Source organism: Triticum dicoccoides, chromosome 7B (assembly GCF_002162155.2).
Source record: "Triticum dicoccoides isolate Atlit2015 ecotype Zavitan chromosome 7B, WEW_v2.0, whole genome shotgun sequence".
Classification (NCBI taxonomy): Eukaryota; Viridiplantae; Streptophyta; class Magnoliopsida; order Poales; family Poaceae; genus Triticum; species Triticum dicoccoides.
This window is the reverse complement of record NC_041393.1, coordinates 142434677-142452250: the sequence shown is the minus strand read 5'-3', so window position 1 is coordinate 142452250 and position 17574 is coordinate 142434677. Positions and strand designations below refer to the sequence as shown.

At 43.6% G+C, this 17574-nt stretch overlaps 1 protein-coding gene and 1 pseudogene across 4 annotated transcripts; both read left to right on the top strand.

Annotated features, from left to right (window-relative positions):
* The first annotated feature begins 5119 nt into the window (after positions 1-5119).
* Positions 5120-10611, top strand: LOC119339954 (acylphosphatase-like). 4 transcript variants are annotated; one of them, XM_037611858.1, is made up of 2 exons: positions 5120-5571; positions 10271-10611. In XM_037611858.1, the coding sequence occupies exon 1, from the start codon at positions 5152-5154 to the stop codon at positions 5542-5544; it is 393 nt and encodes a 130-aa protein (XP_037467755.1). In that variant the 5' UTR covers positions 5120-5151; the 3' UTR covers positions 5545-5571; positions 10271-10611. The 4 variants fall into 4 exon arrangements, with proteins under 4 accessions (XP_037467755.1, XP_037467757.1, XP_037467758.1 ...); XM_037611860.1 differs by having other exon boundaries at positions 10266-10611; XM_037611861.1 differs by lacking the exon at positions 10271-10611 and adding an exon at positions 7516-7632.
* LOC119339953 lies at positions 7814-10251 on the top strand (annotated as a pseudogene).
* Positions 10612-17574: the final 6963 nt, after the last annotated feature.

The window sequence follows — 17574 nt, the reverse complement described above, 5'->3', positions numbered from 1 at the left end:
CGGGTGGCGGGGGCGGTGGCGGGGGCAGCGCGGTGGGTGGATCTGGTGGCGGGGCGTCGGGGAGGAGAGAGGGAGAGTAACAGAGAGAGTAACGGGCGGGGGAGGGGCTCGGCCGTTTAGTTAGGTTAGTCTTTGCCGTCCGCCCAGCCTTTGTCGTCCGCTTTTTGTTTATCTTTGTCGTCTGCTGCGGACGGCAAAGAGGGGGTACATTAAGTTTTTTCTAGTCAGATCGTTAGTGGGTGCCACCTTTCTCTTTGCCGTCAGCCAGCAGACGACGCCGTCTGCTGGCTGACGGCAAAGAAATTACAGATGGCAAAGACCTTCTTTGCCGTCTGCCAGTTGTTTGCCATCTGCTTCTTGGTAGCTGATGGCAAAGAACTGGCAGACAACAAAATCCCTGATTCCAGTAGTGATCCTAGAGCAACAAGTATAATCATGTCTCAAGCATAGATCCCGAGCATACCAACGCAACATATAAATTTGATCCCATGATAGTTTCCCTTTTTGTGTCAAGCGATAATCACTACAGTATTCACGTTGACCCAACGTGTCTCCCATAACAAAATTGAATGGGGTTTTCTCAGGATTATCAAAGTAGTACATAATTTCTTTAACATAATGAGCATCGAGGGTTTTAGGAGGTTCCCCATCTCCATGAGTAGCAAGTACACCTAATTTTTTTGGTATTTCGTGATCCATATCCATAACTAAAGATAGAGAACAACTAAGAACAACAAATAAAAATTACTTAGTGATAAAGCAAACAAGCACACACGAGAATATTCACCCCACGCTATGAATCCCCGGCAACGGTGCCAGAAAAAGGTCTTGATAACCCACAAGTGCAGGGGATAATTGTAGCCTCTTTCGATAAGTAAGAGTGTCGAACCCAACGAGGAGCTAAAGGTAGAACAAATATTCTCTCAAGTCCTATCTGCCACTGATACGACTCTACGCACGCTTAGTGTTTGCTTTACCTAGAACAAGTATGAAACTAGAAGTACTTTGTAGGTGTTGTTAGATAGACTTGCAAGATAATAAAGAGCACGTAAATATAAACTAGGGTCTGTTTAGATAAGGAAGCAATAAAGTAAATATAGCGAGTGTGGAAAAGTGGTGGTAGGAGTTGCGAAATTGTCCCTATGCAATTGACTACTTAACTAGAACGATAGTAAGTTTTATGTGGGAGAGGCATAAGCTAACATACTTTCTCTTCTTGGATCATATGCACTTATGATTAGAACTCTAGCAAGCATCCGCAACTACTAAAGATCATTAAGATAAAACCCAACCATAGCATTAAAGCATCAAGTCCCCTTTATCCCATACGCCACAATCCCCTTACTCGGGTTTAAGCTTCTGTCACTCTAGCAACCCACTATAAGCGAATCATGAACGTATTGCAACACCCTGCAGTGGGAATCCCTCACGCTTGCGCGACACGGAGGGCACAATAGGACAACAACATAACCACAAGCAAATTAAACCAATCATAGCAATTCATCAATCACCGATAGGACAACAAAAATCTACTCAGACATCATAGGATAGCAACACATCATTGGATAATAATATGAAGCATAAAGCACCATGTTTAAGTAGAGGGTACAGTGGGTTACGGGAGAGTGGACCGCTGAATATAGAAGGGGGAAGGTGATGGAGATGTTGGTGAAGATGGCGGAGGTGTTGGTGAAGATCGCGGTGATGATAATGGCCCCCGGCAGCGCTCCGGCGCCACCGGAAGCAAGGCGGAGAGAGCCCCCCTTCTTCTCCTACTTCCTTGACCTCCTCCCTAGATGGGAGAAGGGTTTCCCCTCTGGTCCTTGGCTCCCATGGCGTGGGAGGGCGAGAGCCCCTCCGATATTGGATCTATCTCTCTATCTCTCTCTGTTTCTGCGCTCCCAGATTCTGCTCTGGCACCGTTTCTTTTATATCTGGAGATCCGTAACCTCGATTGGATTGAAACCTGCGCCCAGATATTTTTCCAAAAATTAGCTTTTTTGCGGCCAAAGTAGAGCATCAACCGCCTTAAGAGGGGCCCACAAGGGTCAGGGGCGTGCCCAGGGTAGGCAGGCGCGCCCCCTGCCTCGTGGCCACCTCGGACACCGTTTCGCGTTGATTCTTCCTCCGGAAAATCCCAAATATTCCAAATATATTCTCCGTCTGTTTTTATCCCGTTTGGATTCCGTTTGATATGGGTTTCCTGCGAAACATAAAACATGCAATAGACATGAACTGGCACTGGGCACTGGTCAATATGTTAGTCCCAAAAAATAATATAAAAAGTTGCCAAAAGTATATGAAAGTTGTAGAATATTGGCATGGAACAATCAAAAATTATAGATACGACGGAGACGTATCATGGCGCTACTATAAGCCATGTTCCTCGTGCAGACCATGGCGGTGGCGGTGGCCTGCACCGTGACCTGATGGTGGGCGAGGGAGGACGTTACCTCGGCAAGGAAGCATGGGAGGTCGACGATGCACTTTCAGGCTGAGTCGGCGGAGGCTGTCAGGCCGGTGTGGGGGCGGTCGATGAGGAGAAGGTGATGAACCTCTGGGTGAATTAACTCCTCTTTGTTCTCTTTGGTCTTTTGGACGAGCACCCTGCAAAATCAGCGGTAAATCAGACCTAAATTGTGACGAGGGACGGAAAATCTAACAATTTAGAATGATGCAGACAAAGTCCCTTTCATGCTTTTGAATGTGGCATGGCAATTTAGAATGATTACCATTATAGTCAATCTCTATGCGAGTTTTCTAATTAGTATCAAGTACGCTACTGTAGGTGAGTTTTTAAAAGCAAAAAACCCTAATGGATGTCGATGGACACCCACCATCTCATCTTATGTGAGGACAGATAATGCGCCGCCTGATGGACCCCGCTGCTCATGGCCATGTTAATCTTAACATAGATGGGACATATATCAAGGAGAGAGGTGAAGCATGTGTTGGGATGATTCTACCTAACAATACCGGTGGCATAATCTTCTCAGCTTGCAAAAACATATTGCATTGTGCGAGCCCAGTGCAAGCGGAGTTAGAGCATGTTTGGAGGGGCCAAACTTTGCATTGCTATGGTCTACATTGCCAATTGATGTTGCGATGGACTGTAAAGCTGTGATGCTCTCTATTCAGGCACAGTCCCCTAGATTGATTGTTGAATGCAATGCTGCTGAATGAAGTTAGGAAGCGTCTTGGTGAGAGGGGTAGTTCTATTACTGTTCATGTTAGTAGGAACCAAAATGTTGTAAGTAATAGATTAGTTTCTTTTGGTCGTGCTGAAGGGCATGCGACACTAGCTATGGATCAGATCGGATCCTGTTGATATACCACAACTTTGTATGAAGGATCTCCCTCGAAGTTGAGCAATGAAACCCCTTTAACCCCACAGAAAAGAAGTGTTTTCTCTAGCTTCTCTTTTTGTGCCCATAATTCCACATACTAATTCTCTTGCTTTAAATTAAGTCTTATAGTAAAGATTAAAACACTATTACATGTAAACATAACGTATCGTAAGAATCTTCGATGACGTTTCAAGGAGAACCAGCCGAAATAGAAGACGAAGGCAAAGAAAAGGTTGTCACTACGCACTTGAAGTCACAAAAGAAAGACTATTTACAATACAAGAAAATGCACGGACCAACAAGCAATGGCAATTCAATATGGCTTGCCAGCAAGTAGCTACTCAGCAGAATGAATTCACAAGGCAAACAATGATTTGAGCAAAACAACATGTCGGACGTGTCCAAGAATTTGCAAAAAAGCTTTGTACCACTTTATTACGGGAACTACTCCTATAGGAGGCTATACCAAGATCATCTAATTCTGCGAAAATCAATTGCGATTTCTTATTGCAGTACGGTTGTGTCATCGTATACACATCCCACTATGTAGGGTGGCTTAAAATTTCATATATATTGATATGCTTTTCTTTCCCAAATAGAAAAAGATACGCATAAAGCTGCAATGCATATTCTGTCTAGCTCATAATTGTTTATAATTCTACCATTTCAACTATGGTCTACATAGTTGCGACTTACCGACGGGCACGGCGTGGCGTCGCGCGGGCTAAGCTAGTTATAACTTTAAAACCAAAAAAGTTGAGTGATCTAGATTTCTTTTTGCCATGCTAAACTTAAAAAGTACCATCGTCTAGTCTAGATAAAAAAAATGTCATCCCTGGGATAATAAACAAAAAACAATACATAAAAATATAAAAAAATTGACATTCTAAAACTTCAAAACTGATATCCTCGGGATAAAAATGACATGAACATAGGAAAACACAAAATTATAAAATTGAGAAAATGCCATGCTTTGAAAAAAAATGTCGTCGTACTTTATAAAACTACCATCCCCTAGATAATTTTTTATCTGGATACGCCTCATAAATAAAACTGTCCTCCCATTAAAAATAAAAAATTCCACCCTCTTAAACATTAAAAAATGCCATCATGTTTATAATAAAAAAGTCACCCTCTCAATAATTAAAATGCCATCCTATTATTATTGATAAAAGATGACATCCTATTGTTAATAAAAATGCCATGCACGTAATAATAAATCTGTCATGTCTCAAAAATAAAATGCCATATCTCAATCATAAAACGGCATTATATTGTTGATAAAAACTCCATCATAGTGTTGATAAAAATGCCATGCGTTTAGTAATAAAACTGACATGCCATTAAAAATAAAGAAGTCCATCTCACAATAATAAAAACACCATGCTATAAAAAATAAAACTGTCATGTGAGAAAATGAAAAAAAAATCAGGATTTCCGGGATTGAAAAATATACTATATGGCATCTTAAATACAACAGATTCACAAAAGGCCCTGTCAGCCAGTGGTGCTCGGTTCGATCCCTCGGCTCACGAATTTTTGAAAAAGGTAAACCATGCGTCCGCCAGAAGCTTCTGAACAGCGAACCACTCCAGCGATCCTGATCCTACGTGGTGTCGGCTCTGCGCCGAGATTCGTGTGACAGCAGGGAGAGCGTCCGCTGGGGTTAGCCCAGTGGCGAACGGTCGCCAGATAACATTTTTCTTTATTTTTTGATCAAAATTCCTCTTGCTATTGCAGATGCAACCCTTCTCGAACTCGAAAGAGAACCATCTCTGAATTCCGAACACCCTACTCCTCCAGAATGTTCCCTTCTACCTCTGCCACGGCCTCCCGCCTCCTCGTCCCCGCCGCCTCTCGCCGGGCCATGGCCGCTGCCGCCTCGGCCAGCCCGCCGCCCCCGCAGCAATCGGTCCCCAAGGCGGTGCGGGTCGTGGTGAAGGGCCGCGTGCAGGGCGTCTTCTTCCGAGACTGGACGGTGGAGACGGCGCGCGCGCTCGGGCTCGCCGGCTGGGTCCGCAACCGCCGCGACGGCACCGTGGAGGCCCTCCTCTCCGGAGAACCCGCCAGGGTCGACGAGATGGTCTCCCGGCGCCTTCCTGTCGGGCCTCCCGCCGCCACTGTCACCGCGGTGCTGCCTTCCCCCGCCGATCCGCTCGACCCCTCCGAGGGCTTCCACCGCAAGCCCACCGCCTGATGACCACTGGCTCTTGTCAGTGACATGGTAATAAAACCTCTGAACATTTCGCATTCAATGATTTTTAGCATGCTATTGAGCGAGATGTCAGCTTATTGATTCGAACTATTGGAATCGGAATTCCTAGTGGCAGGATCGCGAGTGTGGTGTTTATTGAATCAATGCGCATATCAAAGAGGGGGGTTAGAAATTCTATTCTAAAGGATCAGTAGAAACAACCAAACAAAATACTAGTAAAATTGTATACGAATCTGTTCTTCCATTCTCTGCCATTCATATGTCTGATGATCTACCAAAATAACTTCTCCCCTGATATAGATTAGCAAGCGAATCTCTTATATCACTCAATCTGTTGAATAGTTCATACAATTCAGGCCAAGGAAAATAAATGTGTACATAGGCTTCTCTTGGTAAAAAGCAAATGGCCAGATTTCATCAACGTTACCACTCGTTGCCGTTTATCCTGCAGATGTACCAGTCGACTACTACTCAATGGCCTCTCCTCTGCCCTGTCAGCCCAGGGCCCCAGCCTCCGTTCAACAACCTCCAACTGTCACCAACAAGGAAGCAAGGTCTCTATGACCTCCATTCCTGACGTATCTCCTCCCTCAATGGTTGATGATCATTGATGTCCACTGCTCCAACATCGCCTCGTTCTCTCCAAGCATCCGTGGCGTGGAGGATCCTTCCCCCAATGGTTTAATCACTGGCGTTCATAACAGCGTTGAACTGTGGTTTGTTCATTATCTGGGTGTACTATGTCTTGCTACCTAGTTCCGAAGAGCCGACAGTCTAAAACAAAATATCCTTTAGAGCCCACTATGACTATGAGCGCTTCGTGCTTGCTCAAAACCCTACCAAAGTTTTTGGACGACTGAAGCTGAACCGCCCAAGACTTTGTGTGTACTTGTCAGCTTCTCTTTCCATGTATGGAGTTGATGTGTAGTAGTGTATAGTGATTGCATAATAATACAGCTTATGTTGTGCTGGATGAAAATGTTTTTGGGATTTGCAGCTGTATCGCTCGATTTGTCATGGAAAAGTTTCTGCCTGTGACTGATCTCCATACATATCACTTCAGTCTCGAAACATCTATTTACCCACTTCTAGCTTGCTGAACCTGTACCTGCATATAGGCGCATTCTTCTCTTTACTCAGTCATTCTCTTGCAGTTCCACCATGGACCTGTTGTTCCCCTCCCCGGTCTCATGGAGCTTCAAGGAGTCGAACATGGAGTGCGTGGCACACATGACTTAGTACACCAGGTTCATGACCTGCAGCAGAGTCGCGACCCAGTAGAATTAGTCCAGCTTGCCCTGGTTGTTGTTGTCCAGTTTACAAACCAGTCGTCAGTTCTTGATAGGCTACAGGGCGTAGAGAGCAATGAAGATGGTGATCTATGATGGGAATTGCATCAACAGAATTTTGCTCGCCTCCATTCTTCTCTGCTCTCCGTCTCGCCTCTTAAGTTAGACTTTGTAAAAGTGCTGGCATTGGCCACATCCTTTCTTGACACCTCACTCCTCTTCCAGAGTAACCTGGAATTTGTGAAAAGACACCAGTAAATTCAAGGAGTATGATATATTTTGGATATATCAACGCCCTTGTGTCGGTGTGCCCACTAGGGAGGCCATGGTGTTTGCTCATGGGTCATGGCTCTCAATCTAGTGATTGCCATCTAGCATCAGGTCTTGTCTTGGCAGTTGGTGCTTACGCTTAAAAAAGGCATTTGGTGCTATCTAGCCTTTGTTATGGAGTGTGGTTTCCATGTTTTGTATTTTCCTGATCTTGGCCTTCTTTCCTGGTTATCTGTCGATGAAGCAGTGGTTCACAACCTATTTTGAGAGGTGAGTGCCCCTGATTTCGTGAATTCATGTTCTCGCCTCTTGGGATCGGCCATTGTGGCTCTTTAAAACCTTCAAAGTTAGTCCACCTTGTGTAGATTTTATCTTGTCCTATTTTTTTCTCTAGAGGCACGGAAAAAAAGTGAGGATGCAAAGGTGGCTGGAGATCAAGACAATGGATCTGGTAAATCATCGGGTAGTATGTTAATTCTAAGGGCATGAGGCTATATATTTTATTTTATTTTGCAATTTCCCTTCTATTACTAGTATCAGTTAACAGTTATTTTGTTTGAGTAAATATTGCTCCAGTAGATCCTCTCAAGCAATACCAATTGAAGCTGTATGTGCTAATTTATTTCACTTTCACTGGTTTATTGCGCCACTATTGCTTATCAATACAAACTGATTGCTGCTCTCAAAAAGATGCCCGTGGTACAATCCCCAAACTGGAAATACCGTTCTGAAGGAGAATCCCAAAAAACAAAACTATGGACTAAAATTTATGGGATTATTTCCGCTCTCGCACATGTACCCTGAAAAGATGGACCAAAAATTAGTTGGTTGGCACCTTCACAATGTCCGGCATCTTAATAATCTGAATAAGAGTGCTCCTGCTGTGCCATGTGAAAAACATGGCTACTACTAGGCCACTACTAATGCGCAACATGAATAATATGGTATGTACGGTATAAGATGGTTGAGAAGTCGACATGCATGGTCTCATGACTCCCGCTGTTTTTGTTTCGATGTGCTACGATGTAGCGCAATAAAAGTTAGGGTCCCAAGAGGCTATGACAGTTAGGCAGTTGTTCTATGGTTGATTTGATAGCTCAAGGAGAGTATTTTTGCAAATCATTTTGAGCAAGAATATAACATTAACCCACTATAGCATCACTCCTGATCCCCTATATAACGATCTCCCACAAGTTTCCTGTAATACTCCTATATACACTACACCATCACACAACTTGCTTCGTGATCTCATATCACTCTTCTCAAATTGCTATAGCATTTAGCTGCCAACATCATCCTCCATCTCGCCATCGCCATGACACTTGCGGCAGCCTGGCTCCTAAAAGCTGCACAATGGATTGCCGGTGCAGGCGAGCCACTTCGTGCTCTCTGGCCAGTTCACCTACTCTTGCCCATTGTTCTTCCAACCGTTGCGGCTGCCGTCTACCTTGCACATCCCCCTAGAGCCACATACCTTGTTGACTATGATTGCTTCCGGCCTAGCCCCAACTATCGATTGCCAAAGGCGGCCTTACTCGAGCATGCACGTATGTCGACCTTCCTTGCCGATTATACCATTAAATTCATAACACGAGTTCTTGAGCACTCCGGCCTTAGTGAAGAGACTTGTGTTCCACCTGCACTTTCTTACATTGAGCCAAATTGTAGTCTGGATGAAGCCCGCGCCGAGGTAGAACTAGTCATCTTCTCAGTGATCGATGACCTACTGGCTAAGACGAGGATTAACCTTGATGCGATCGATATTCTAATCACCAACTGCAGTGTCTTTTTACCAGTTCCGTCAATTGCCGACATGATTGTCAACAGTTACAAGCTGCGAGGTGACCTCCGCGTCATCAACAGTAACTGCAGTGGGGCTCGCAAGGAACATCTTGGAGGTCATGCCTTTTGGATCATATGCGCTAGTGGTGTCGACGGAGACCATTGGACCCAATCACTACGCGGGTAACAACCGTTCCATGCAGTTGGTTAATATCTTGTTCCGCATGGGTGGTGCGGCCATGATGTTATCGAGTTCTAGGTCCAAAGCCAGGTTCCTCCTCACACATGTTGTGCGGACGATCACTGCTAGTGACGACAATGCCTACCGTTGTGTGTACCAAGAGGAAGACGATGAGGGAATTAAGGGCGCCAATCTGTCAAAGAACCTCATGGCTATTGCTGGAGACGCTCTCAAGGCCAACATCACGGCCATGGGGCCACTTGTCTTGCCTACATCAGAGCTGATCAAGTTTCTTCTCGTCTCCTTGGCAAGGAAGATGCTCCTTGGGAGGAGGATAAGGCCTTACATTCCCAATTTCCGTACAGCGTTCGAGCACTTCTGCATCCACGTTGGTGGACCAGCGGTGATCAGCTCGGCACAATGTGGCCTTAATCTATCAGATGAGCATGTCGAGCCTTCACGAATGACACTGCATCAATTCGGAAATCAGTCGAGTGCATCTGTGTGGTACGAGTTGGGATACATAGAAGCCAAGGGTCGAATGCTAAAAGGTAATAGGGTCTGGATGATTGGTTTCGGAGCTGGATATGAATGCAACTCCGCAGTGTGGGTGTGCATCCGTACATCTCACGGTGACCATGGGCCATGGGCTAGTTGCATCCATCGATACCCGCTAGATGTGCAGAAATAAAGTTAACTTGACTATACTCTCACCAAGAAGATCACAGGCAACGCAAAGGTACAAAATTGAAACCATCCATTGCTATCGACCATCGCCAGTTTTCTGGATTGTTTTATTCTATTCTTTTTGTTATCATTAAGCAAGATGTGTAAGATAAATTGGATGGGCTAGCTTCTGCAGCTTGGCTTTCTTAAGCATCTGAAAACTTAGTTTGTAGGTGTCATTCATTTGTTGTGTGGTATTTTGTTGAAATATTCTTATGTACACTGAATATGTATTCTCCAAATATTTTTCTTCAACTGCCAACTGTTTAACCAATAGTTGTTCAGATTTACAAAATAATTTTATTCATACGCAAAAATTTAGTAGAATCCAGTTTCATATCATGAGCTTTAACATCTCTCAAACAAACCAGCGTAATAAGATAAACAAATATCAACAATTGATTGTGCTCTTACATTATACGATGCAAAATGAGGTTATTTACTTTTGTCTCTAGTGCAGATCATCCTCTTCACTGATGCTTGAGGACTGCCACAAAGGATATGCCACTACTTAAGAATGTGCCATCACAGACGATTTAGAAAGTCCATATACATCTTCCCGATGACATGGCTTATGTCATCACAACCCGGACATTTTGTAATAAGATAAGAGATGACTGAAAGGTTCATAATGTGAAATGGTTTGATTTGGTCTTTTTATAGACCATTCGTGCTTGAGGAATGCCTATGAACTCTTTTTCATACTGTAATTTCTTTGTAACTTGGCTACCTTCAAGAAATGCTAGTCATACTCTCTTAAACAAATGGGATGACAGAAAAGTTGTATCATGTTTCTATAAATCGCAGAAATACTCATGTCTAATCTAATTCATTTATCACACTACCATATTCTTCACAAGCATCCATGTGAACAAAATAACTTGTTCGAGATTTATGAAACATTTGCATCCATAACTGTAAGGAGCCAACTTCCATCGTTTAGATTGAACTCACTATCTTGCCACTCCCTCCGTTCGGAATTATTTGTCACTATCTTGTCACTCACCATTCATTTTTTGCACGAGTAATTCCGAATGGAGGGAGTACTTGCTAAGCTCGATAACTCTAGCGAGCAAAAAACTCAGTTTGATTCGATTTGTTATAAGCTCAGCTGGGTTGGTTGACTCGACAAAAACGTTAGCACACTCTGTGGCAACTATATTGTGTACACAATATAGCTAGTGAGCGAACTGAGCATAACTCAGATGGATGGAATACTTTTTGTGGTGGAACCATCCCAACCAGGTTTCAGTCATAGATTTGGTACGAGTTGTCACATTTTTCAGGTTTTATTCCAGGCCTTCCGACATTACTCTCTTAGTGGTATGGCGTGCCCCTCGACTACATGGCGTTACTGACGACTTTGTCAATCTTAGATGCGTCAACTCCGTCTCCTGAAGGTGCTTTACATGGTTGGGTGTTCATGCGTGTATACAAACGCCTGCGTCTACATATACTATGTTTCTAGGGAACTAGCCTTATCTGATTCCCTCCCTTCCTTGTAAGGCCCGCGGTAAAAGCAATGCTCTTGATTATGTGATGTCATTGGAAACAGATTAGATGATACCCCACACGTTGCAGGAATAATTTGCAATATATTTTAATAAGTTTTGGTTATATGGAGCATGAATATTTGAAGCAATAATATGATAACAAAAACTGAAAATACTTATGCTTTATTGTGTTCGATAATTGTATAGTTAAAAATATTTATTAATAGAGTATAAATTATCATGCACGTTCACATGTTCATGTGGTTTCTTTTCCTTTATGCATAGTTGCATGTTGGGATAGACCTTTACTCATGCATGTTCCATGTTGAGGTGACATGCTTGCATGTTGAGAAAAATACATTAGTGGAAGCTAGCTATTTAGATATAGAAGGCACTAGACAAATGAATTTTCGCTTTTTTAGCGACAAAACAAAGAATGAAGAAACAAATGGAAAGTGCTATTCTGAGCTCGAGCTCAGATGCACCCCATATCTCAGCCGTCTGGTCACGCTAAGATTGGCAATGCTCTGTGTATATTCCTATGTATTTTGATTTGTATATTTGAGTTGTGTCTAGGCTAGGGTCCACCTACCTGTCACATTTAATGCCACTATCGACGTCCCGCCCCCCACGGCTCAGACGGTTGTCCAAGTTATGAGCCACGGCTCAAGCCTTACCCCACTAACAGCCACTGTCCACAACAGCAACTCTATTTGACTGCGTCTCATCAGCAGCCCGTCCCCACCCGATGTACAGTGCACATCGATCACTCTATCCATTCACTACCTCCTTAGACCTTCAGCATCTCCGCTGACTTGAAGATCCACACACCAGCTGCTGCCAGGCCGGGAAGAACACCTCCAGGCTGCTCGTCGGAATCACTGCTGATTCTTGCTTCAGTCGACTACATCGGCTGACCAGGAACACCGTCCCCACCTGATCTACATCCATGATCTATACTCTTATGGTTTTGTTCTGGTTATATTGGTTTGGTGGGACAAGGTTCTTTCTACTCAAATCATCTGTTCATTACCGTTGCTCTGCTTCCAGTACGCAAAACTGTATTCTATCAGATCTACTAATTAGAGTTCTCATCAAAAGTAAGATCTCATGCTCTACCATCTATTTAGCACCGCCAGATATAATTAATTATTTAACCATTTATCCTCTTGCTGGGTGTACACTAGCGGGTCTAACTAATTAATTCACAAATATCAACCCATGCGGAAACGTCAATCATGTATTCTGGTCAATCAACGATTTTCCCCTGCATTCAAAAACTCGGTGAACAATTTTTCTACAACCTTCTAAGCTAGACGCACAGCTATCTTTTCAATCCATGCTTTACATATTGTTCAATCTAAATGTTTAATTTCTTACAGGAAGCATATGTCTGACGAAGGCAGCTGTGAGGGGGAGACGGCGGCTGACGTATCTCTATTAAGCATGTCGTAGAAGTTATTCAGTCCTTTGATGAATTTAAGCGATGGCTTGTCACGAGCATCAGTTTTAGTGGAATGCTACAACTTCCAATGCTGCACAAACTGAATTTGAAATTCAGTGCCTGGACAATGAGCAAGGTTTATGTCATGAGTTTGGACCATATCCCGTGAACAATGACCCCACATTTATTTGTTATGTCGTTGTGTGGCCATACGTCAATTTAAGACAGGGACAAGCCTTACGAATTTACTTACTTGTCAAGGTCCGATCTTTTTGCAGCCCAGCATCTTGTTTTAGAAATGAAGCACATTCCTAACATTAGGTTCATCGTGTTTAAGCCCAACCTTTTTGGAAACTTATCACCCATCTCCCCTTTCACTTCAACCCTCAACCCAATTCCTTGCCATCCGGCTAGATACCCTGCATGTGCCTGTGAGAGCACCAACAGGAGATGGCAGCGGTAAAAGATGGTCAGCATAAGTCCATACTTATGTGGAGTGTCTGTCTCATTACAAATGTGAAAACTTGACTTACTCCTCGCCCTTTAATCCCCAACATTTTCTGTCTGGGAATGCTCACTTCCGCGTGGCAGTGTGTTCATTCCATGCTCTCCTGGGACGTTTGGGTGCACTGCCGAGACACAAAACTGAGTCAGCACAAGTTTAGCAGTACATCCAAGAAGCAATACTATTTGAAAATGTACTCTTCTGCCGATAGAACTATAAAGAATCATCATAACCCTAATCAGGATTTCCCCACATTTATGACTGAGGTGCTTATCAAATATTGCTATTAGAATGTGCCGCTTAATAACAAGATATGCCACAGAGGCTTACCCAGCGCTTTACCACGCATGCGAAAAAACACCCACCCAGCCACCCGTTACCCCATGCTGAATTATTAAACTTTACGAAAAATATGTGCACCTTCAACATTTCCACCAATACCTCGCCCTTCTTGGCTTGAGCCCCCCCCCCCAACCTCTGCCCATGTCAGTGACACAACATTGTTAGTACGACATGCTTTCATACAAATGCACAACTATCGACCAGAGCCTCATATTTTTTTTTCTTTTGAACTAACCTGATGAAGCTCTAAATGTGTGTCCAGGCTCGCACCTGCGACGCTCAGTTCTCCCGCATGGCCTACTGCTGATATCGTCTGCTCCTTAAGCTATGTCAGTTCCATATCTGTGCGGAGCAGCACCCACAATTCAAAACATTAATATAGAAAATACAATTGTAAAGTATTCATTAGGAAAACATGGTCATCACGACCATCATGAAGGCACGTACCATCTGAACCACTTGCTGCACTTCATGTCATAGCTACCCGTGGCTCTTCCACCTTGCTTGGCCTCGCCGAGACGATGTCATTTGCCACCAATGTATCGAAACCATCTTCGTTGCTACCATGAAAATGTGTGGGATCAGCATCATCCTCGGTGTGTAATATCCGGCATTATGCTCTCGATCGCCAGTTCCATAGCTCGGTTTCTGGTTTGTCGAATCACAAAAAATCAGCATCCATCAGTCACCCCCGCAATTATATTATATAAGGACATCAATACTACCCTGCCAACAACAGCAACATAATGACTATCTTACATGTAAGTATATTTTGCACGCAGAGTCACCCGTCATTCTCTGCAGTTTCATCATGGACAAGCGTTCCAGCAAGTATCAAACTCTGGAAATGATTATTCACACCAATAAATAAGCCAAAAGGAATGGCATACAAATTGGTCATGCATGCAGGGTCAAATGTTATCACTTCACCGAAAAATGTTTTCTTGAGCCTACCAAAAAAAAATCAATGCTTCAATGATGAAATGACTGCATAACTGTCGCACAAGATAACACTTGAAAAGATTGTTGTGCACTTGAACTAAATATGACACTTTGTTACGGCAGCCCATGTCTTCAGTGTGTGACCTTGCAGTTTCAGCATTTTTTTTAACTGGACACTTTCTTATCATATCTTAAACAGAGCAAGATCGATCATTATCAAGCAAGAACAGGACACTTTATGAAAACATTGTTGTAGACTCATAGTCTATATGACACTTCATGGCCACAGTTCATGTATTTGATGTGTAACCTTGCACTTTCAACATCTTGAACAGAGAAAGAGCGATAGTTATGAAGCATGTAAACTCCTCAAGAATTCCTCTCTGAACTACATGCCGTTCATGAAATTTACAGCGCAGATATTGGTTAAACTTACTTTTAGAGTTTTAGCCGACTAGTTTAGTCAAAGGCCTTGGCCCAACATTATTAGAAAACAAATTAAGAGCGCAATGGGGATAGAAAGCACACTGGTTTCAACAGAAATCCAAGGATAACCAAGTTAATTCCACCATTTAACTTGGAAAAAGAGCTAGGAGGCTTGCCTCCATGCATATTATCAAAAGAAGCTCAAGGATGAATTTGTCGCATGAGCTGTAAGAAATACGAGGTTTCGAGATGAAATTTTGTACACAATATGACGGTTATTATCTTCTTAACTCTTGGATAGTCACATGTCCGTTCCTATGTTTTTTCACCATTTAGACTTATGAGTAGAACTCAGGGACAACATATATTCAATTATTATCTTGACATGTAGCCAGTAACTTGGATGGTTATCACTTAGTAGATTGAGAAGATCACCCTCTACATGTGTGAATGTACTGAACTTTGTTTCCTATGCAGCTAAGAATAGGAATTACTTACCTGAACAAGTAATACTTTGTACCGCAGTTTGAGCCGATGAAAAGCATGCCGGCTTAACGGTGGCAAAATCTGGACGAGTATATCAGAGAAGTGACGGTCTCTCCTGAGCCATTCAGCGTACGCCTTTGTATCTTCGCGTGGACCATTGTACTGCGACAAGAGAAGAACTATTTGGAAGGATAATAATCATGCTATGGAAATAATCTCCTTGCGCATACATGGGAGGGACCTTGGACATTAGCATGCACCAATCTAGCCGCTCTATAGTGAGTCCTGGAGCAGCGGCACCAATCCTCAACTTGAAAGGATTTCAAATGATTGTGTCATCCAAGTTAATTCACTGACCATCAAATTGCATTCCAAACTACTAATTCATATACATCTTAATCACACTATATTAAATGTTTCACACATCAAGCTTTCACCGTACTTCATATCACACCACGCCTAACTGCCATCAAAAATTCAACTAGTATTGTATGGCCTCAATTGATTCACTGGCAATCAAATTACCATTCAAACTAATAATTCATATCAAGCTTCACTAGATTATATTAAATGTTTCAAGCATCAACCTGTTCACACTAAGTCATTTCACATCATGCCTACCAGCTGTCAAAAAATCAACCAACACTTCACGGCCTAGATTGATTCATTGCCCATCAAATTGCAGTTAAAACTACAAATTCAGATCAAGCTTAATTAGATTATATTATGTTTCAGACATCAAGTTTCCACACTAATTCATATGACACCATGCCTAACTGACGTCAAAATTTTGATCAAGACTACACGCCCATACACAAGACTGCAACCACATTGTACTGAAATTATTCAAAGCACTGCTCAAATTAAATTCAGTCCCCCTAACCTCTGAATCCAACCAGGAGCCTACAAATCCACCCTTCTCTGTTGTCAGCAGCTGCTCCAGACACGCCGCAGATACGCCCTTCGCCGCTCACCCCGTCCCCTCCGGCAGCACCACCTCAACCAACGGTCGCCTGGCTCCATCCGCCGGCGAACCTTTGGGCAACATGCTCTCTCTGAACTCCCCAATCAGGCAGATCTTTGGCAGAGAAAGCAAATGAGCTCCAATCTTCAAATCGCACACCCAAATGAGCTCCAATCTTCAAATCGCACGCTAAGTTGAAAGATATCGCATCGGACGACATACCTCCTCATCGGCTGCAAGAGAAAATCCATTGCGCATCCCGCCTCAACTCCCTCTCTCCCTTGTCATGTATAAAACTGGCGGCCGTGGTGGGGAAAGTGTCTGAGCAGGCATTCTGTTCGAGGCTGCCACCGCTTGACGAAAAGCGACTTTTCCGAGCCAGAGATGACGGATCAGACAGACGTACGCGAATCTGGGCCACGGCTCAGCCCGTCACCTGCGGACGGCCGCCCCTGAGCTGGCCCACTACCCAGGCCTGACACATACGTATTCCTGCACAGTACGCATTTTCCTGCACTCCTGAACACACCGTATAAATAACTGGCCCAGATCCCCACGCACTAGCGAACGCCCATGATATCGTGAGCACATGTGCTCGAGACTAGTTACTCCGCGTCCGAAACAAATGCATATCTTTACTGGGGATAGCTTTGGGCTAGGCCAAAATAAAAAGAATTTCTTCGGCCGAGCAATCAAGGAGTGCGGTTATATATATATATGTTTCTTATAGAGAAACCCAAGGGGCTCGGGAGCAACTAATTAACGAGCGCTCCTTCGGGAGCCTCACAACGATCAGTGCCACTTGGCGCGCTCACAGTCATTCGCCATGTGTCACGCTCTGGACGCTCCCTCCGGATTTTTTTTATGCACGCGTTTTTGGCTTTTTAAAAGATTTTTTTTTCGATTTTTTTTTACGTTTTGGTTTTTTACCGGTCTTCCCTAGCTTTTCGACCAAAAAAAAATTTTTGAATTTTTTTTTGCACAAAAAAACGCATTTTTTTCGCGAGAGTGACGAATTTGTTTTCGCAAGAGGCACGGTTGTGCTTTCGCGAGAGGCACGGCCGTGCCTCTTGGAAACGGGAAAAAACGTGTTTTTTGTTTTTTTTTTCTTTCGCGAGAGGCACGGTTGTGCTTTTGCGAGAGGCACAGGCGTGCCTCTTTC

Coding starts and splice junctions, on each gene's coding strand:
- LOC119339954 (XM_037611858.1), top strand. CDS start 5,152: ATGTTCCCTTCTACCTCTGCCACGGCCTCCCGCCTCCTCGTCCCCGCC.